General features: G+C 38.7%; 1 protein-coding gene across 5 annotated transcripts in view; it reads right to left on the bottom strand.

The window, feature by feature from the left end:
• LOC150098311 (stomatin-2-like) overlaps positions 1-22,299 on the bottom strand; it is a 255,342-nt gene that overhangs the window by 115,024 nt on the left and 118,019 nt on the right. The window contains exon 1 of one of the 5 annotated variants that reach the window (XM_090405444.1): positions 11,321-11,403. The exons of the other annotated variants lie outside the window; for them this stretch is intronic. Coding sequence (XP_090261570.1) covers positions 11,321-11,324 — 4 coding nt within the window. The 5' untranslated portion in view covers positions 11,325-11,403. Of the gene's footprint in view, positions 1-11,320; positions 11,404-22,299 lie in introns of those variants that run through there. 5 annotated transcript variants of the gene reach the window in all.

The following is a 22,299-nucleotide window of genomic DNA, read 5'->3' as shown; positions in this document are numbered from 1 at the left end:
AATAGAAGGTAAAGTTCCTGGATAAAGAAGAAGGGGTAGAGCACCAATGAGATGGAAGGCTCGTCTGTGTGGAGTGGCTGATTTTCGGAGAGTTGAAGCCTCCAGAAAAGCATACAACAAAGCTACATGGCGAGGCCTAGTGAGGCACATCACCGAGCATCGGAGTGACTGTGGATGCCCAGTGAACATATGTATGTATGGGTTCCTTCATAATATGATCCATATCGATTATGAATAAAAATCGAACTATTGTTCAGCTTTACGTTACCTGTTTTCACATCAAACCACATTCCTATGCATCTTTCAATTTTTCCGACTTATAACTTACGAATAGTCTGTATACTATGTAATTACTCCATACAACTTTAGCATTTTGAACAGCATTTCCTTTGGCACCTTGTCCTGTGTCTTTTCCGGATCAACAAACCTTGGATCCAAATTCTTAATAGATTTCCATGATTACTCAATTATTTGTCTTAAAGTAAAAATCTGATCCCGACAGCTTCTATTTGGCCGAAAACCAACTTGTTCTTCAGATTTCTCTTCGACAATTTTTCTTAGCATGTTCTCAAGAATGCCTGCAGAAATCTTACCTGTAACGAGAGCTCTGCTTGAATTATCCCTTGATTCGACCTTCTGAATCATGCAGTGCAGCCACTATGAAACTTTAATATATCTTTATCTGAACATTTCTGGTCACACCTTATCTACTTCGGCAGTTCTCCCACATTTCTACTCGAAGTGTCGATTTGGACTCCTGATTGATTAAATCTCCTCTCGAATAATTTATACTTCAGTTCCAAAATCCGTTACTTCATTTCATAACTTTTAAATTCTTTAGGTCAATATGGTGACCTCAGACCTAAAGGATATCTTCAGTTTTAATTGTCGTCCTTATATCCGTTTTGTGGTTTTCAAAGGAAAATGTGATTAATTATATTTATGGTTAACTGAAAGAGTACAAGTAAGTACTTAGAAGTATATAATCTATTATGAAAATATCCGAAGTCCAAAGTATCAAAACTCACAATTAATTTGTCCATTTCAGTAATATAACAGAACGAATTTATTATATTTAAATGGGCATCTTAGTGTTCACTAATACATTCGAGAACAGGTTGCACGAATGGATCAGTGATCGAATTAGTGACGTAATGTTTGTTCATAAATTCGTCATCATGAATGAATTCAACTGATTTCATTCATGCACTCGAAAGAGGCATAAACTCTGTAGCAGCTATCATTCTTCTCCCCACAGTCCATAACAGGAAGAACAGATATCGCGAAATATTCCTCACATAAATATAGTCCTTGACTGACAGTTTTAATTATTGTTATTCATTATTATTCTTATTTTATTTGAGTTCCTTTAGCTCAGTCGGTATAGACGAAGCGCTTTGGTCGGAAATACGGCTCGATTCCCGTCCATGACGTCAGGAACCTTTATCTGGTCTCTTTCGACTAAAGGTAGTTAAGCGGTCTAATTTACAGGTGGAGGGTTTTTCATCCCTCAAAACAGGCAAACCGGTCCCGTGAACACACACGGCTACAGTCATAAATATACCACGACAAGGAAGGCAACTGGAAACCACAATACAATACTCAAGTTATTTTATTCATCCAGTTTATTCTAGGTTAGCTTCTTTTTCGGGTTCCTAGAATAAGTCCTTCGAGAACTTGCATTGAGGGGGGGGGGGTCATTAGACCTGCAGATATGACCAAGCCAGACGAATTGTTAAAAACGTCTAAATATTACTGAAATGAAATCAAGTGCCAAAAGCTACGTCAAGGCTTCGAAAACTTTTATGAATGTGTAAATTTTTACTGTAAACGGTTCGGTTTATTGACAACGACTCGCCAGTAATTTATTTCCTTCTAATATCTGCCAAGACATAACTCATAATCTGTAGACCCTCTTAATGGTAAGGCACTCATCATCATCTATCAGGTCGCAATTTCTCTCTGTTCCTTCGAGATATCGACGTAGAACACACACACACACTACAATATACTGATCATGTAGTGTGCATGTGTGTGTGTGTGTGTGTGTGTGTGTGTGTGTGTGTGAACTAATATACTTTAGGATTAGGAATATGAAATGGAGGCAGTTGTCTACCATGTACTTGTCCCTTCAGAATGATATCACATTTCTAGTCAGTGATCTGACATACTGTAGATTACACTGGCTAAAAGTGTACTCAACTTGAGATGTACTCACAAAAGATCGAAATCGGTTGCCAGGAGGATGTTGCCAGGTTGCCAGGAGAATAAAACTGCGCTTGAAGATTTGGTTTTAAAATGATCAGTTTCGATATCCAGAATGAAAATTCTAATAGCAAAAATGTTCGAAAATGGAGTACTCAAAGTCTATATTCAATACTCATGCTCAGTATTTTGGAAATAATTATTTTTGATCATTTCTAAAAGTTGAATGGGAAAAATTCCTAATTTTAGATGACGATTACAAAATTTGAACTTTGTGTTCGCAAATTTCATTGATACTGCTTAAACAGTTCTGAAGATAAAAGTTCTGTTAGCTGAAAATGTCAAATATCTCAGGTGTCCCTGAGGAAACTTCGAAAAAAAAAAGCAATCTAATTTTCTCTTGCTTCTCATCAGTTCGAATATTTCAGTCCACTTTAGGCCATCGAAACGAGGCTGTTAACACCCTTAACCGTATTCGCGTATGAGTGCAGATGTCTCCAAGGGCTCCTTCCATTGTAAGCAAGGGGACTCAGACCGCTTTTTAATTTCTTGTAATTAGGGATTCAGCTCTCCTAACCGACTTCCATAAACACAGTCTAGAACATGCTTAGCATTCTTCTAAGATTGCGTGCTTCTCTCACCTATAGAATTGAATCCCATGCAGGAAGTGTGATCGGTCATGGTGTTCCTGTCGTTGACTGAGTTCAATTAACTTCTCAGACCCTTCGGGAACCATGGTAACCGCCAAATGCAACACGTGATCTTCTGCTTCGCCACTGGTCTTCCTCCGGTGCCGTGTCCAGATAAATAAGTGAGGTAACTCATTTGGAGCGTGGACTCATTGAAAGAAGGAGCGATCATCGATATCAAGCGGGCACACGGAAGCGCCCTTTTAAGCTCCTACACAGAACCGATAATAAGCCACGTGACAACATGCACGCATAAGGAAACTCAACGGAAATAACGCGCCTGCTCGGCCATATTGTCTAGGCAACTGATCAAAACACACCGCTGGGATTAATGTGGGTGACCCTAGGTTGAATGCGTCGTCACGGACGAAGCAAACAAACAAATCGAGGGCAGAAATAATGAGAACGGAATTCTAATCAATTGTCGAATAATGAAAGTTCCCCTGACCCAAACATTCGTAGCAGTTGTTCTCGTTTCTTCTTCTTCATCATCCCTTCTAATACTGATGGAAGGGTGAGGCGATCAAAGGACCTTTTAAGTATAACTTCGTACGATGTTCCTCACAAGTAACAAACCGCTGACGTTACAATCAAGTATCCGGTGTCAATACAAATGTATTTCGCGTATTTACAATCAGGATTTCACCCAAGTGGTTTAAAATATTTAGAATTCATCACTTTATAGCAGTATTCAACAGAATATTATCAGTGGAATGTTTATGTTTGAAACTGATAATTCGTATTATCTTTCTTAAGCCAAGTGACTGCCTGTCTCATCGCTTTCTTGATCTTTCGATATTTTTTTTATATTTACACAATAATTTTGATATCCTGCTATAGTTCGTTCTGTTTAGATATACTCAGCTACTTTCCTGAGGAATTTCGTGTCTGTAGCTTGAATTCGCTTTTCCTCTTTTTTACGTCCATGTTTTGCTTCCATATAATAGTTCGTTTGGATTGGACATTAGGCACCTGAAAGTATTTACTTGTTTTAATATTATCTTTTAGTAATTGACTTTTTACTGCTTTAAAGCCATCATTTTAGTATTTGGCATTTTCATATGATGCTGTTCTGGGATTTCGTTTTACTCCTGCTAATTTCACTCATCTTCTGATGTAAATAATACAGGTTGATTGTGCACAAGAGATAATATATCTACCAGTGCCGACACATGCACATTTCGGTTGGGTGTGCTGTCGTGGCTTAAGCAGCACGCGTTAAAAACTCACGTCACTTTGACGCATGATTGCATTTTTATCGATGTATGAAAGTTTTAAGAAAGTATAGCACATCAGTGCTCATCTTCATTGGTCCAATGAAATTAACTGTAGGATAATTTTGAATACTTTAATTTATCAATTGATCATAACCAAATTTGCGCAGAGTGGATGGGGGTCAATAATGTAAGAGAATGCTGTATTTGGTTGGTATATTTGAATTACTCAAAAATGTAAAATTTGGAAGAGGAAGACGAGGCTTACCTTTTTCGACTACAATACTGTTTTCCATTGTAAATATGGACCAAAAAGTTATAAATTTATCCACAATCATATAATAAAAACTTGTCTACCACGTCAGTTCACAGTTCACGCATGCAAGACAGATGAAACCCAGAAAACAGAACCAACTCATGACAAATGACAACGTTCATTTGACCATAAGAATTTGACCAACTCTACACCTTTTCAAAGGGCTCAAAGATGTATTTTGAACGCACATCCGGGCTATTAATTAATTGGATTGGTTGACACAATAAACAATCACAATCTCTAGGTGCTATTATCTCAGAGCTCACCCTGCCTCGCCTTCTGAGCGGTTTAAAACCACTGGAACACTGAGAATTTGACCGCTACACCATCTGTACGTATTTTCAAAGGGCTCAAAGGTATATGTATTTTGAGCAAACATCCGGGCTATTAACGAGAATGTGATGCAATGCTTATGCGTCGAAAAGTATCCTCTTCGTGAAGCATTACTATGTTGTGTTTACTTTTGGCAATCACGCGAAGCCTGGAAACAACAATTAGGGGAGCCTTTAACGGGAATAAATGCAAGAAATATAAAATCGGTGGATGAGCACCTACTTTTGTTCGTAGACTTACTTGTACTTCCAAATAGGTTCTGTTGAATCCATAAGGATAATCCAGATTTCAATATAAACGTTATAATATACTCCATTCGAAATTTTTCTAATGCCCGTTAAAAAATGTAAATTACTAAAAATATAAATTGACTTTAATGTTCCATTGATATTATTTATTGATATTAATACCCATTAGTGTTCTATAATAATAATGTTATATCACGTTCAACAATATAATTTATATTAATATATGACAGTGTTCACAAACAAATAAAATAAAAGCATAAGGAACTCATGTTAAAGACAAGTCGCATACTTTTCCGGTTTCAGTAAAAGAACCGAGTACGCAATAGAGAAATTTTGTGGCCAATAAAGAGTCGTATTTCTCACGCCAGAAATTACAATTTTCAGATAATTTTCTCCGATGAGAACATCGGAGAAAATTGTTAGCGGAGGGAATGATGGCTGGACGTCCTTCAGGGAAAAAAAAACAAAACGTGTGTGTGTTTTACCTTCTCATGAATGTTGTTCTCATTTTTAAATCTTAAGAGACAATCTCAATATCAGGTTGCCGATCTCAATATCGGAGCAAAAATATCTTCTCATTTCCGAGGACATTCACAGGGGAAAAGCAAAAGGCTTTCAACTGAGGATCCATCTTGAATCATTCATAACACGAAACTTGATTAAATTGAGTAGAATAGAAATCTTCTTTTATACTAATTCCATATCCAATTCTGATCAGAATCAATCCAATCAACACGTTCACTTTTCATTGAAATTGTACCCTGCGAATTTCGTCACTCCTCTTCTTTCATCGACGTGAAAATCCGGATCCTGATAAAAAAAAAAAAAAAAAAAAAAGCGAATGTATTTCTTGTGCAGCTACAACTCGAGCATTTTCATGGAAATTTCCACTACGGTTTCTTTCGTCTCCTCTCCGGCATCATAGCTTGTTTAAAGCGTCGCTGACACTTGTGGTAGTGGCACTCTGTTCGATAAATTGTGTTTTTAATTCTGAAGCTTGGTTTAATAGTGGCGTTCTCGATACAGAAGCGCATGAGGAGAATTGTAATGTTGGCAGATGAGAAAGAACAGACAAAACAAGGATATCGTCTATCAGAAGAGATGATTAAATTATCAGGTCAATGACGCATTCAATTCCTGTTAGGCGAAAGAGTTCGAGACGATTTGGTTCTTAATAAGTGTGGGGGATGAACAGGTGTAGGAGACGTCGCGTTACTTAGCCGTGAAAATGAGTAATGTTATCAGATATTTAATGGGATAGGGAAAAGTGAAGTAATAATAACGGAAATTTTGAGAAGAAAGCAAGTTAATACAAGAGAGTACATTTTTGGAGCAACTTCATAATAAGCTATCCTAATCAAGATGTGATAGAATTTTAAATTTCGAAATCACATGAGAAGAATTAGTGAAATATTATGTTAGTTATCTAGAGCAGCCTTATATGATAGTAATTATTGGACGTGAATTGAAACTAAATATAGATGAAGTTCTCAAATATGGAAATTTGAGAACTTCAGCTCTGAGAATTCAGAATTATCTGGATGATGGGTATTAAATACCCAACATTCAAACTGGGTATTTAATCTTTACTTTTATATTGAGAAATAAATTTCATAACAGATTTTGAGTCGGCTTGATGGCGTTCTTAAAATTGTTATGAGAAATGGAAAAAGTAGAGTTTTGATGAATCACCTATTTAACTTAACAAAGTCTTAATTCAAACTGCTAAAACTAGTAATGCTCAGATTAATTCAAAAGTTTGAAAAATTACCAGCAATCCCTTTTTTTTTCTTACACAACGTACTAGTGGCAAACTGTATGACTCAGTAAGTTATTATTATTATTACAGAGTACTCCATGGAGTCCTCAGACTCATCGAGGGAGGCCCCAAATATCATATCATGTACTATCCACATTTGCGCAGCATCTATCATACTTTGCTTTGAACTCATTCACAGTCATGGCACCCACAACAAACTCTGTTAACCCATTCCACTCATTCACCTCTCTCCAAGCAAAAAAAACTAGTTCTAATACCCTTACTAACTGCACTCTTAATCAGTTTCCATGGATAGCCCCTAGTTCTCCCACCACCACCACCACCACACCTGTTCTGAAAAGTTTTCTCTGAATTAATCTTGTAAAAACCCTTCAGTAATTTGTATATCTCAATCGTATCATTCCTTTTCCGCCTGCCAACCAGTTTCTGTAACCCAAAAATCTTCAACCTGTTCTCATAAGGTTCATTCCATAGACCTGCTACCATCTTGGTCACTCGTCCCTGAATCCTCTTCATCTCTTCCTCATTGTTGCCAAGGAAACCCTGCTTCCAGATCTGCGCACAGTAGTGAAGATGGGGTCTTATCAAGGCTTGATAAAGAGGAACAATAACCTTCTTGTCTCTGCTCGTCAAAGTATTTTTCAGTAACCAAGTGATCTGATTTAGCCACTTTTGCTATGTGACCCCTAAACTTTAACTCCCTATCCACTAACACTCCCAAGTCTCTAGCTTCATCAATTTCTGGAGTACAGTTCCACCAATGTGGTATACAGCTGGTAATCTTTTCAGCCCAAAATAACCTTACGCTTTGCCACATTAAAATGAAATCCATTCTCCTTTGCCCAGTCTGCCAATCATCCTGCAAATTTTTATCATTTGTATTAAGTATTGTTTACCGAAATTTGCATCATCGGCAAACACCGAACAGTTCTTTTCCTGTATCGTTTATGAACAAATTATAAAGGCAAGAGATATTCGATAAATGACTCCAATTGTGTACACTGTGGCTTGGTTCAGGCTCAATGGATATCCATTGAGTGAGGCATTATCATTGTCATGGGCACCCACTACTTGTAAACAACCATATCATTCATCAGTCAGTTCACTTTTATGGCACATTTTGAGCTGCGCAGATCGACTGTCGCTGGCGTCATTAAAAGATGGAAAAGTGGGTGATGAAAAGTCGGCTAGATTGCATAAACACCAATTGAGGGCATCCAAAGCTGTAGAGTCTTATTACAGGCCATTAGATACAAAACTCTAGAGTCTTAGTTTCCACAGAAAGACTTTTGCATGCAAGCATCCAATGATATTTGCAAGCAGATGTCTCCCTTCGTTGGAGATCAGACTGTTAAAAAAATGAACTGCAAGAAGAGTTTATTAACTAAAATGTATCATCGAGTTTGTTGTGTGGTGAAGGCAGTGTTATAGTATGGAAATGCTTTTGGTTTGGATTAGGTCTTTTGCTGTTGCGCCTGGAAAGATGGCCATCCAGTGTCATTCTAGATAATTCTGTTGTACTAAAGCTGCAGGGATTCTCGAGAAACGACCCATCTGAGTGCAATCATTATAAAGCCATTCTATCATCCTCTTAAGAGGATGACGGAGTGCAAGTGTTACACCGGACAGTTTCAGAGCCCTGATTCGAACTGTATTCACTATTTCACCGTTGGAATGATTCAGGACGTCGGTCGGAACCAATAGGGCTCACTGCCAGATTAGTGGGACGACAAACCTGTCCAATTATCAAGATTTAGTGGGAAGTCTACTTAGGAAAGTGGCATTGTAATCGAAAGCGAAGGTAAGCCAACCGTGCATTGAGGTTCATGAACCACTCGAACGGCATATCCTCATGATTTCTGCGAAATGGAAGAGGAGGAATTAAATACTGTATTGTGTGGACGCAGAGAATCTGTGTTTAGTCAATTTGTGGTTCACCTGTTGAATTCATTTTTGTTGTTGGATACTGAGCAGTACGAATGAGACACCCATGGACCGTATGCAGAGTTCATGTTTGTGACCAAATTATAAAGTTCATTCAAAAGTTCCAGAAAGCATGCATGCTAAATATTCCTTCTTGACTGGCCAACAAACATAACAATAGCTGAAATTCAACGACTCAGCTGATTTTCAACTACTGCTAATTAAAGCTGAATATATTCGGCTTGAATTACCAAAACAAGCAAAATAAACTCGCGGTTTGGCAGAGCACAAAAAAAACACCTTTTTGTGCTCTGCGCGCTTCTCACGTAGCTTCATAATGGATTCGAAACTAAGACTAACAATTAGGTGTTGCAAGAAGTTAAATAAGAATAATAAAATAAAATCAACAAGTGCATGTAAATTGCGTTCAAATATACATATTTATTGTTATTTAAGTTTTTTAAATATTAAAAGCAAATCCGCTAATATTTAAATCAAATACGTATTGTTCTGCAACTTTAATTGTATTTAAGTAAATCGATGGAACACGTGAGACACAAATAGAGAGAAAGATCGACAAAAAAATTATGATGAAAGCTGACTTTAAATGGGATTTCTGAGGTTGGATATTTCTGGCTAATCTGCGCATGTCAGCTTTTAAAATAGAAGTAGAAATACTTAACACGTCACGCAGGTGTTCGTCTGTAAGCATGGAAAAATATTTATTCTTTCCAAAGTGCAATATAATCTTATTGCGAAAGTCTTGGTTACTAACTTGCTATTTGTGCAGCGTCATGGTTCAGCTAAAGTCCTTAGAAATCGTTGATGATTCACCTCTTTACACCAAAGGATTCTGGATGATTTCTTGTTCTCTACGTTAAGCGCACTTATGGTATCGTGGAATTCCACGGATTTGTCAATAACAAACCGTTCATATTTTACAGTAAATCATCTGTTTTTAATTTTAAATCAGCGTTGATATTAATCTACTTATTTTTCAGATATTAAATATAAGTAAAGATGTGAGTTTGTAGTTTAATATCGAGTGATCAGCATTTTAACGCATTAGGATAACACTTCGCAGGCTGCATAAAAAGAGCTAGAGGGCATCATAGGTCCGACGATTGCTCCCTGACGTAGGCATTTAGATCTAAGTTCAATCCTACCACGTCTGCTTTAGCGTGCTGATATTTCTTTGTTTGTTTAGCATTAAGGCGAGGCCCCTCAAACCAGAATTATGCATGTCGCTGGCGAGTATTCTCTTGTGAGTGGGTCTGATTTGCAGGGAGAAGGAATAAAATCCTAGTTTCGGGAGAGAATCAATTCGCATATCTGCATATTGCCTTCTAGTCCATATAGAGTGGCCTTGTAGGCAGTCGGTCAGCTGAGCTGATTTTTCTGCTGTACAGACCAAAAATTAAACATTTTAAAACCACTTGAGGCTTTCATTAAAACATGGGAGAAGGAAGAGGTGTCACACCGGGAGACGGAAATCATTTTCGACCAAAATACGCTCACAAGCATCTTTGGCTGATTGGGGTTCGAACCGACTTGGTCAACTAGTCAGACTGTGAGACCGGTCAATATATTTTGATGCTGTAAATGTAAGGAACCGCATTTGAATGAGTTCAGAGAATCAGATCACCTAGCAGTGCACACCTTGAGTTTCCTCAAGTTCATTTGTTGGGCATGCTTTAAAAATCCTAAGTGTAGATGAGCACGGTTATACTATATTCCAGTACTTTGATTTTAAAAGGTTAACTTTAATTGTTTTTTTGTAAAATCTCAAGTGGTCATTCAAGAGAACTGCTTCCAAGAAAACCTGTTACCAATGAATTTTATGCATTTTAAAAATATTTCATATTTGGGATTACCATCGAAACAATAAAAATAAAGAAAACGCTATAGTACACACGCATTATCACTGTTTGCAACATCGGTTTATTCTCTGTTTGGTTGTTTAAAACCAACCTCCGAAAAAAAAAAGTCTCTCCTAATAGAGTAGGCCGCTGTTTGTTTGAACAAGTCTCTTTGCTAAGACAAGCGCGAGAAGCTTTCTAAAAGACTCGTGCATCGATAGCTGTTTGCGGACTTGAGAGCAATACACGCTTCGTAATTCAGTACCCAGAAGGGTCAACATAAACATTTTAAAGCGCGATTTCTTGGTCAGCCTTCAATTGGGAAGTACAAAGCGTAGTTCTCGCGCCTTTTAATAACCCCGAATCGCGCTCGGGTAGTGTCGACGCTGATAATAAAAACACTTCGAAATGGAAAGAAATGTTGCGACCGATCGCTCTTGCCAAACCGTGCATTCCAGAGAAAGACAGAGAGAATGAATGGAAATGAGGGGATGGGGCCCATCCACGCGGGAACCATTTCGAGAACGCTCCGATATGAAATGGCATCTCATCCGTTCCAGAGCTTCATTTCGTAACTTTCTACGCTTGAATTATTTCGCTCTCGAGTTTAGATTTGAAGCCGAATTGCACTGAACTTGTTGCGCATCTCACGGGGAGGGGGGGGGGGGAGAAGAAGAAATGGAAGCTGCAGCGAAAAGGATAGAAGGAAGGAAGGAATCAAAGGAGACAAAATGAACAAACAATCGTACATACCCATGAGGAATAACGGACGGGGATAAGTAGCTGCTACTACACGCGCCACACCCTAACAATTCTCAGGGAGGAACAACATCCCCTTATCGAGGCGACCGGAAGTCGGAGGTCGAGGCTATTTTGGCGCCCATTCATATCTACGCTTAAGGAAAGAGCGTGACGCAGTCTGGAAGAGAGCATTCCGAGGCGAATAATTGCACACACCCAACAGCGACTCTTCCTTATTGAACGCCGTCGAAGTGTGCTTGAGCGGAAGATGATCGGATAAACATTAAATCGTGTACTGAATTCCACTGGCACTTTGCCAAAAAAAAAAAAAAATGTTAACGCTCATCATCTTGGCAAGGAGCGAGGAAGGTTTAGGAGGTGTCACGTGATCAACAAATTAATGAAAAAACCGATCTGTTCGAGAACACTGTTGCCACAAATCATTTGAATGTTTTCAGCAAACAGCTGGGGATGAGCATGCGCAGAACAAAAGGATTTGTCCTTTCATTATGCAATGCTATTTTCAGGATTTAAAGTTCTTCTGTCCCCACCACCAATCTCACATAAGCAACTACATCGGAGGAATGCGAGACGGAATGTTGTTAAGCAACTGCAGTCCCTGGCTTTCCAGGGATACATCAGCAGTCCGTCTCCGCCTCCTCCGAAGAGTCATTAACGTACATTTCATTACAAAACCCTCTTGATGTCAATTTTGCATTGTTAATTCAACCATCGCTCCCTCTCCCCACGTTCGACATCCGAGCTCACACAGAACGTAGCCATGATAAGCAGTTGTTGCAGTGTAAACACAAACAAAAAGGTGGGCCATAAATCTCCTCCGAAAATAAAATTACGATCACATTAGCGCGCATCTGGTGAGTGCAAGCTGCAGTTATTGGTTGGAGGGCCATCCGCCACAAGGGCGTGGGAGGGGGGAGGAATCGCTCGAGTCGGGTTATTTCTGTTTTCTTTTGAGCCAGTTATATTCGCATTACTACGGTTCCGGGGAATACGGAAATCGATCGCCTCGAGCGATGACGTACATGGTGACCCAGATAGCTGAATAGCGCCATCTATTATCCACCCAACGTTCGCTCACCTCAAAAGGCACATTTGAGCGATGTTGAAGTCGGAATTCTATTTAGACATCAAAAGTATTTTCCGTGAGAGTGTGTCCGGCTGGCGAAATCCAATGAAAAATGTTCACGTCGTCAAATATGTCATAGAGATGGAGATGACGTCCAAATCTACAGGTGAAGTAAAATTATCTCTGAAAGCAGATCAGAGAATGGTTGTTCATTTGAAAATTCTCCATGGGGAGACTCTCCTAAGAACTCCATCGAAATCCTTCGCTCAATACAGAAGAGTCAGCTTCGTTCGCTGGATTTATTTCGTTCTTTGCTCAACCAATGAGCAAGTTCGAATCTCAGTGTGGCTATAGAAGCTTGTTTTCAGGTGGCGGATGGATTTCTTTGCCAAGTGTGAGGCCCACTACCACCAACAACCCTGCTTTGGAGATCTGAACTGGCATGAAAAACATTCCATATTTGGTTTCTAGAGCAGGGGAGCTCACATTATCACCCCCCAGAGTAAAACCAAGCCGTAATTAGTGCTTCACAACGGCAAACACTTTTTTTTCAGTAGGTTTCCGATTTTTTTTTTTTTTTTTTTTTAAACAGAAAAGCAGGATTTTTATTCACTTGGATTTTTAACTTGAATTCTACCGTCGTTTTTCCCTGTTACTGCAAAGAGAGTTCTGATTACTTAGTCGACTTACAAAATACCTTTAGTTGAATAAACTGTACGAGAAGATTTCCCTTTTACTCTTTCAACCTGTCACAAATTCTGCCTTTCTACTTGGTGTAGAAAACGTACGCAGCATTTTCTGTGCATTTCCACAGTCGCTATTCATCAGAAATGGCGCAATTCCCCCCCCCTCCTCCTCTAAATGTTCTATTTCTCCTCAACTTTCTGCTCATCAACGGTATTAATGTACCACGAGTTAAATCCTCTCTCTGGATTGCGAGAAAAATATTTGTAGTAAAATATTATGAATCTCCGTAACTTAGTTGAATAGACCAGCTCTTTGATTGGAAAGATCCGGATTCGAATCCCGTCTAGGATGTGACTTAGTTTCATACGGAGGTAGATGGTTTTTCTTCTTGAAACGTTAATTTTTCTTCTCCCTCAGAAACACACATAAAATTGCGGCCTGGTTGGCCGAGTGGTTAGCGAATCCGCTCTCCAGCCAAAGGGCTGCGAGTTCGAATCCCGCCGTGGGCATGGATGCTTGTAATTGTCTGTGAAAATACTAGTGGCGGTCGGCAGTAGATGGCGTTGGTGTAGATAATGAAAGTAGTTGAGGTTGGTGGAGTGGTGGAGATGGAGAGTTGTGGAGTAGGTACCCTCCTTCGATGAGTGTTTGGACTCCATGGAGGTGTTATGTAATAATAATAATAATAAAATACTTGTCCCTAGAAGGATGGTAAGTCTGTTGCATTATAATTGCCTAAAGTCCATGATCGAGGGACTCAATTCGTCTTAGACCGATGAGAAATGGATAGATGGATGGAGTCAAAGAGCATTCTTGACTTAATGAGAAGAAAAAAACGGTAGTGTGAGTATATTGATGGTCGTGATATTACTAGGACATACTAATTCGACAACGATTAGATTCATTTGTCAAACATGTATATTATGCATTTTGGTTGAAAAAAAAACTCTTACGTAACTCCGCAAACGGATATTATCTTTAAAACAAGAATAGCAAACTTCGATTATTAAGTTAGGTAAGTTATTCAAATGCAAATATCATTAAACATGGTGTGACTTAAAAAAAAAAAAAAAAAAAAAAAAACCTTCCTTGGTATCCGACTTAGCATAGTGTTCATGAAGGTAACAAAAGTGCACCTAGTTTTAAATCTTTCAATGTGAAGTCGTGGATTGAAACTTCATGGAAGAAGATGTCAACACTAAAGACTGTGGTCTGTGTTGTCCAGAGAACAAACAACAATTTACTAAGAAGGATCTCTAGTGCAGAAGACATTAAAAGTGCTCGGACAGTGATGAGGGTTTCGGATAGATGTGTAAACACTTGCTGTAAGATTAGCCAAGAACGAATGGCTCTGCATCTCTGTATTCTTGATCTAATGCAGTTGAAAAAGAAAGGTCATTTGGAGTTGTCAACATCATAATCTCCGGGGAATACGATGTTGCTGAAGGGGGAAAAATCAAAATTTAAAGAAAGGGAAGCAAGAAATAGCTTCCATGTTCTTGAAATGTCGTTGACATTAGGAGATCGAATCGAGATGACAATCATACTTGATCGAATACGTCAGAGAAATATTTATTCAAAGAAGATTTTAAAATGATAATAATAATAATAATAATTAACAAAAAGAGGAAATTCTAAACTGAAAACTCTTTGCGTTGATCTATCACAGCGAATACCTGCACAAAAGCCGCCTCTGATCGACGAGTATGTAATTGTGAAATATAAGATGAGTAATCAGTGAAGAATTAAAATTTGAGCTTGTTTGGACAAGGAAATGCAGTTTGGTAAAATAAGGATGAAGGTGAAGCTCGTGAAACTGGGTCTCTGTATTTTTATGTGAGAAGGCTCTGAAATGCTTAGTTAAACTACTGCAAAAATAAACACAAGAAGATCCAAGGAGGAGAGTACAGCAAACATCTACCGCCATCTCGTGGTCATAATCCCAACATTATGTACTATTTTCTGAAATATTGAGTTCTTCCGTCGATTTGATTGAGTTGTGTGAAAAATATGAGTTTCTGATAGGGGAAAACCTCACCTATCGTGAACAGTACAATTATATGATTAAATTTACATTGTTATTAAATTCCTATCAGCAGTTTTCCTCCAAATTAGTTTGCGTTTTGTTAGAACTCCAATACCGACAGGGCGTACACATTCGATCTTCTAAAGGGCTTTCAACTGCGGCAGTCCTTCCAGATCTTGGCTCTCTGAGTCTTATCTTGGCATCAAACACTTATTTTTGATAACCTTTACTTTCCCATTCTGTTTAAGTGACCATAACAAGATCAAGTTGTCCTTATTTTTAATGCTTCTACCACTGTTCCTCATTTTTCCACCACTGTTCAAACCATCTGTTCACTCTCCTGATGTTTCTCACATCTGTGGTCTGTCATCTTCAACTGTTTTAACCCGAAGGTCAGATCTATCATTTAAAACAGGTTGGAACATTTCTCTCTCATATATATATATATATATATATATATTTCTCTCTCATATATATATCACATATATATATATATATATATATATATATATATATATATATATATATATATATATATATATATATATATATATATATATATATATATATATATATATATATAGGAGTCTATAATATCATCTGCATAAAGAGCTCAGGTTAACATCTCCAAACTTGTCTGATATTCCTTCAATTCTCACTGATGACTTACAAATTAAATGTAGCTACGTATTGCTGTTGTCTTCAAAACCATCCCACAATAGTCTTCCTCTGCTTCTCTTTCCCTATTGTATCCTCTTCTTTACTTTCTTTGTTCATCTATTATCCTGCATTCTTTCTATATATGTTTTCCTTCTTTTTTTTTTTTTTTTATCTAATCATTTATTGGTAGTATTTTATAATTTTCTCTGTTTTTTGAGTTTCTAATTTTATTTAATTTTGACTTGTCTTCCACCAGAATAGTCACATTCCCTTGTGTATTTTTGTAGTTTCTACTTCGTAGTTACCGTCAAAGTTTTGTATTGATTTGATCCTCAAAATTAGCTGAAATCTCACGCGTTCTTGAGCATCGGTGAAAGTCATTTCTATTTAAAATGAATCATTTTTAGAAGTATTTTAAAAATGTCTCTACTAGGAATTATTTTTCATTGTCTTTTGCTTTATCGAAGATTTGATCGTCTCTGTAGCCTAGTCGATATCGACAATACCCTTCAGCTGAAAGGACCTAGGTTCTCGTCCCGTCTAATACGAGAAGGATGTTGGAGCTTTAACTGAAGACAAGTTAGCCTGCGTCATACGGGGAAACAAGAGTTTTTCATCCTTCAATAACCACATAATTTAACGACATAATAAACTGGTTTTGCAGCCTTGGTTGCTTCGTCGTAATCCCAAATAAGCAGCTTATGATTAAACAGACTTGGTTTGAAAAGTCAGTTTGAAAACTGAATTTTCAAATCTTTCGATCTCCCTGACTAGACTGAGTCCGGTTGTATTCTCATGTAGTGTATCGATTTCAATTTTTTTTTAAATGTCCGATAGGCCTCTTTTACCTTTAATAGTAGTTATAAAAAATACGCCTTTATTTTTTCGTTGGTTGTAATCCATAATGTTATTAAAAGAGACGCAGTTTCAAGGTTGTAGTTCTGGAAGGGAGCTGCTTCATTTAAAGCACGTGCTAAGAATCACCTTTAGAGCTTGCGCAATGCAGGATACATTAATTTGGGAAGTAAACGACTGCTGATAATGTAAAGTTATCAGCAGTTGTTTACTGAATGTATTGATACCGCAGAAAAACTAACAGCTCCAGAGAAAAAGCAGCAGCAAAGTTTATGAAACTCGTCTCCAAACGAATTCGAATTCCTAGTTTAAAACATTATAGGTACATAACACGCAAGCTAAAAGCATTTAGTATTACCAAGACGTAGTGAATGAAGACCCCATTCTCCAATTGGTTAAATGTACGTATTGGACAAATCTGCCCTAAGTGACTGACTTCAAAATTCGCTAACACCTTCCCATTCCATCCCAACACCCAGCCACTTATCCCCCCCCCCCTCAATAAAGGAAGTAGGCGAGATCGTATACCACTAATTGAACTTTTTGAAGACGTACGCAGCCAACAGTGACAGCTGGCTCAGGGCTATCAGTGATTTTCGTAGACATCTAACTCTGGAACAATTGAAACAAATGTCTAGAAAAAGTTCCGGTAGTCAGCATTTACAATCGAACTTATAATGGTCTTTTTTCTGGCCTTTCTTAAAAATATTGCATATCTAAAGACGATGCAGCTGTTGTGCTGTCTTTAGATATTGCATATCTAAAGACAATAGTCATAACACCTCTTACAGTGAGTAAACTCAACTGTACGAGAACAAATCCAAATTGCCTGTTTGCTTGTGCTCTGTTATAAATTCAGTCTAGTTATTTTGTTGTTAATAACTTCATATAGTTGGCATGGGTTCGTCAAATTTCAGCTTCGAACTCGGTACAGGAAAAGTTTTTCTGAATCACACACGCACAGGCGGGGTTCGTGTTGCAACCTTGAAATGTAAAAGGTCTTCTTTGTGTTGTCCACACGATCGCGGCAGCAGTTATCGCCTTTCATTCAGCACCCTCTCGAGTCTCCGTTGCGAGCCTGGCTTTATCTCGACGCTGCTGGAGAAGAGTGCGAAACGGAGGAACGAGAGTGTTATTTCCTGGCCAATATCCATCACGGACCCGAACAAGACAGCTGTCATCTAAAGGGGGATGTGCAGACGAGCGAGGAAGGCGAGAGCGCGCTCGTCTCATTGTGCCGCGATAATCTGCAGCAAGTCTCCTTCCCACTCGGGGATTGGCGAAGTGTCAGGTTGCGGTTAAAGCAGTTCGCAAAGATGGATGAAGCAAATAGCGTGCCGTCGACAACCCATTTGGAATGTCTAAAATCCATTTCTTGCAAGACCAACAGGATGGTTTGTTGTTTTTAATTTCACAGAGCGTTGTCTTATCCGTTTTCTTGAGCCGCTAAAGAAATCCAGTGCATTGCTGTTGACTTTTCCCTCCGTGAACTTGATTACTCGCTGTTCTCAGTCCATTCCTGTCTTGACAATCTTATGCGAAAACTCTTTCCTTCGCCATAAAATGCATTTATCAACTCTGCCAACTTCATACTTTTTTTCCCCTCCTCGAGATAATTTTGTCTTTTCGCGTAAAGATTTCTCCTCGCACTTAATTTTTTTCGATTCCACCTTAAGGAGGTCCACTTTCTGAAAAGTGGATCTCCCTAATGCACTCCAACAGGCGAAATTATCTCCAGATTAGAAAAACATGAAAATTGTTATTGTTCGATGCATCATTAATATTAAATCAATCGGACGTGTTCAGTACTGAAAGCCTAATGAGCATTTGCATTACAGGTCGTTAGTAAATGTTGGTAAACATTTTATGATGTGTATGATGACACTGTAACAGAGTATAGGTGGCAATAATAGAGGTGCCTAGTCTGGCTGGCCGAGTGGTTAACGTGTCCCCTCTCCAGTCAAGAGGCTGCGAGTTCGAATCCCGCTGTGGGCATGGATGTTTGTGATTTCTGTGAAAATACTAGTGGTGGTGTTTGGCGGTAGATGGCGTTGGTGTAGATGGTAGTTCGTTGTAGTTCGTTGGGACAGAAAGTTATAGAATAGGTGCCCTCCCTCGATGAGTCTTTGAACTCTCTGGAGGTGTCACGTAATAATAATAATAACAAAGAGATTCGTGGCAGCATGTGATCAGTACCACCATACTTGCTGTTTTCGCCATGCGTTCTGGATACGAAAACATCCCATTTCAGACTGCATCTCCACTAAACCTTGCAAAGTTTATAAAAAATATTACTGACTCATCGATTCAGCGTATTCTGATCTTCTCAAATTAAAAAGAAAACCTTGTTAATCTTTTCGGATACTTTTCACATACGTAAGAGCCTCCGTAGCTCAGTCAGTATAGACCAAGCCCTTTGGTCGGAAAGATCTGGGTTCGATTCCAGTCAGTGACGTGAGGAACCTTTATCTGGTCTCTTTCGACCAAAGGTGAGTTAGCCGCTCTCATACGGTGGTAGAGGGTTTTTTCATCAGGAAACTCAGGTTTTTCGTCCCCCAGAAACCGGTCCCATGAACACACACTGATTACAGTCAGGAATACGTCCCAGCCATATGCGGTCCGGAGCCTGGATAAAATTGGGGGTTGGGGAAAGCAATGGTGAACTACCCTGCAAAAATCTCACCAGGAATACCTCGTGGACCAAAGTCACCTATGGTCGGATAAGGGAAAAACCACTCGCATATGTATTTAAATAAATAAAATAAAAAATCTGGATAAATAACAAATGTCGGATTGTTGGTCAGCGTGCAGGAAGTGATAAAATCGCGCGAGGGTGAGAAAATATACGAAACAGCTGGAAATCAATCCGACCCAGTCCGTTTATATTTCGCGTGAAGTGACACGGGATTCCTTAAAAGAAATACCAAGCACGCTACGGTTTCCGTCGAATGGTTGCCATAGTAACACTGGTAACAAAGGTCCCGAGGCTCAGCTACTGAACGTGAGTCCCACGCTTCAGCTTTTAAGTCTTAATTCAGCTAAACACGTAAGTTTTTTTTTTTTTTTTTCCCATACCACCTGTTTACTTCGCATATAGCCTAGGTCGCTAAGCGCTTCATACACCCATCGAAAACGCTATTAAAAATAGTAAATTAAAAACTTGACTATCTGTCGAAAATGTATGCGTAATGCAAATTGCACGCTCACAAGACACGAAAACGAACTAAAATCAAAACAACAACAAAAAAGCACAATTTAAATATTTGATCACGAGATAAAGATAGACCGATATATGAAACAAATATATGATAGTGAACAGATAAGTGAGTGAGTGTTGCTTATACAAACTAATCAAAATCTCTCTCTCGCTCTCTATCTATAAAAAAAGTTTTCTTTGATAGGTAAAACGAATGACGTCATCACGACTGTTACGTAGTTTGCGAATAAGAATATATTTTACTAACATAAATCATTCCATCATTTTAAGGTGTTGCAAAGAAAATGCATCCCGAACTCAGACTACAGCGGTTTCGGTTCAGCTCACTTTAATCTGTTTATTCCAAATTTAAATACGAAAGAAATGAAAAAAAAAAAAAAAAAAAAGAGCTTGACTAACACGAAGTTGTCGGTGTATTGCTGAAGTGTCGAAATACGTCTTGATGACCTTCGCAACATATCTGCTGACTCGTATCCGACTATGCGGAGTCGATGATAGTGACACTCCTCCGCAGAGGTGATGGAATTTTCCAGGAACAACAATTTGCATCGTGAAAAAATCTCGACGTGTTGCAATAAAACAGCGAAGAGTTTATTTAAATCACAACGACAAAGGAAGTTTGACAGGGCTCTAACTCGCAATGCTTCGAACACCTGTGGATAATCAAGCGAGGTTGAATGAGTTCCGAGTACTCATTGAAGTATTCATCCTTGTGGGGAAGATCTTCGAGTAAGATCGCTTTGCAGTTTAAATTTCAGTGTAAGAGAAATTATTAAAATGTTTCCAAAAATCACTCATGAACAGCATTGGGGAGACCCCCCTTTGGAGGACCCTTATGCCGTTCACGAGAAGTGTTTGAGAACGAATTATACGATGTGACTTAAGAGTGGGCAACTGACATTCCAGCGATATATTCAACACACACACACACACACACACACACACACACACACACACACACACACACACACACACACACACACACACACACACAGTCAATCTATCGAATTATCACGTTACCTTGCCCCAAACCTGATCTTCTCCTCAAATGCCATTACCAGCATTAATGATCTGCTAACCTTTATAAGGCCAGTGGCCTGTTTGAAATGGAACTGAAGCGACCAGAGCAACTAATCCAACGAATTACTGACCGAGATTGCTTTTGAAGAATTGCTTCTGTCAAGAAAGAATGTGTACATCATTTGTTAACTGCAAGTATTCTCCTTCTAGTTTGCCTTGTGAGTGTGTGTGTGCGCGCGCAGAGGTGGGAAAAAACCTCGAATTCCTCCGTAAGAAAAATAAATATTGCTGTCCCAGAAAATGTGCTCTTCTTTGGAAGTATTTTTTATTGCTGTTCACTAAAGTAGAAAGCATGTAGTTCTCCATCTTTGCGATACAGAATAGCATGGAAATAGTAATTGAGGTTGAATCACAAAATCTCATTGGCCAATATCTTACTCGTGCAGGTTCGAGTCTCGCTATCGCACGCATGTTTCCAAATTCTTTAGGTGCTCGATGACTTATTGTCTGGTGCGAGACCACCGCACTTTACTGAACGCCTAAAGTGTACTAATCAAAATCTCATGGTTGTTTGCAAAGTAGAGGGTCCGATTATCTGCAGAATTGGGCAAGGTGCAGTTGGCATTTAATAAAAATCAGCAAAAAGATGATTTCGCTAACATCGATTTTAAATCATTTTCATTAATAAAGAAATAAAACCTGTATATTTAGGGATAAGGACACGGCGGTTGGGAAAGCATTTCACGCGATGGCAGTTCCTTGAGGAGGTTATCAAGAAAGTAAGCCCCTTAGAAGCAATGTCCAAGATAGAGTTCAATGAGGAACATCGTTCAAAACAGCGAGTCCAAAGAAGACAGTTTAGGTTGATGAAAGTTCGGTAGAGGCCAACTATGGCCAAGAGACCGGAGTGTTATTATCTATGGCTCAGGACCTCCATGGGCTCATTGGATGGAAATCGATTGTGGTTTTCGGAGTAGGATAATGCCAGGTTTCCAAGAGAGAGAGAGAGAGAGAGAGGGGGGGATGTTACTGTGTATGAGAAGGGCTAACTTACCTTTACTGAAAATAGCCTTCATAAAGGCTCCTCATGTCCTAGATTGGATTCGAACCTATGTCTTTCCCAGGTTCGAACTATGAAGAAAAAATACAGTTGGTTGAGATTTTTAAATTAAGACGGGAATGTAATTATAAGAGTAATACTTCTGAAAGTTATCCCACGTCTGATTAATACTAGAGGAGATCGCTCGACATCAGTTGATAAAGTGGTGAACTAATGAGATTTGGAATAACTTCATTCAAGACTGGAAGGAAAATCCTTTTAATCCGAACTTGAAATTAACAAGCGATGATCTCACTTTCTGTTTTGCTTTCTTTCGCTTCGACATATTCTTGAAGCAGTGGGGACCCAAAATGCGCAGTAGTCAGCAGGGCAAGGAAAA

This window comes from Typopeltis vanoorti, chromosome 15, assembly GCF_054136105.1.
Source record: "Typopeltis vanoorti isolate ZY-2024b chromosome 15, IOZ_Tvanoo_1.0, whole genome shotgun sequence".
Lineage (NCBI taxonomy): Eukaryota > Metazoa > Arthropoda > Arachnida > Uropygi > Thelyphonidae > Typopeltis > Typopeltis vanoorti.
The sequence above is the reverse complement of the archived record's forward strand: the minus strand, read 5'-3'. Positions and strand labels throughout refer to the sequence as shown.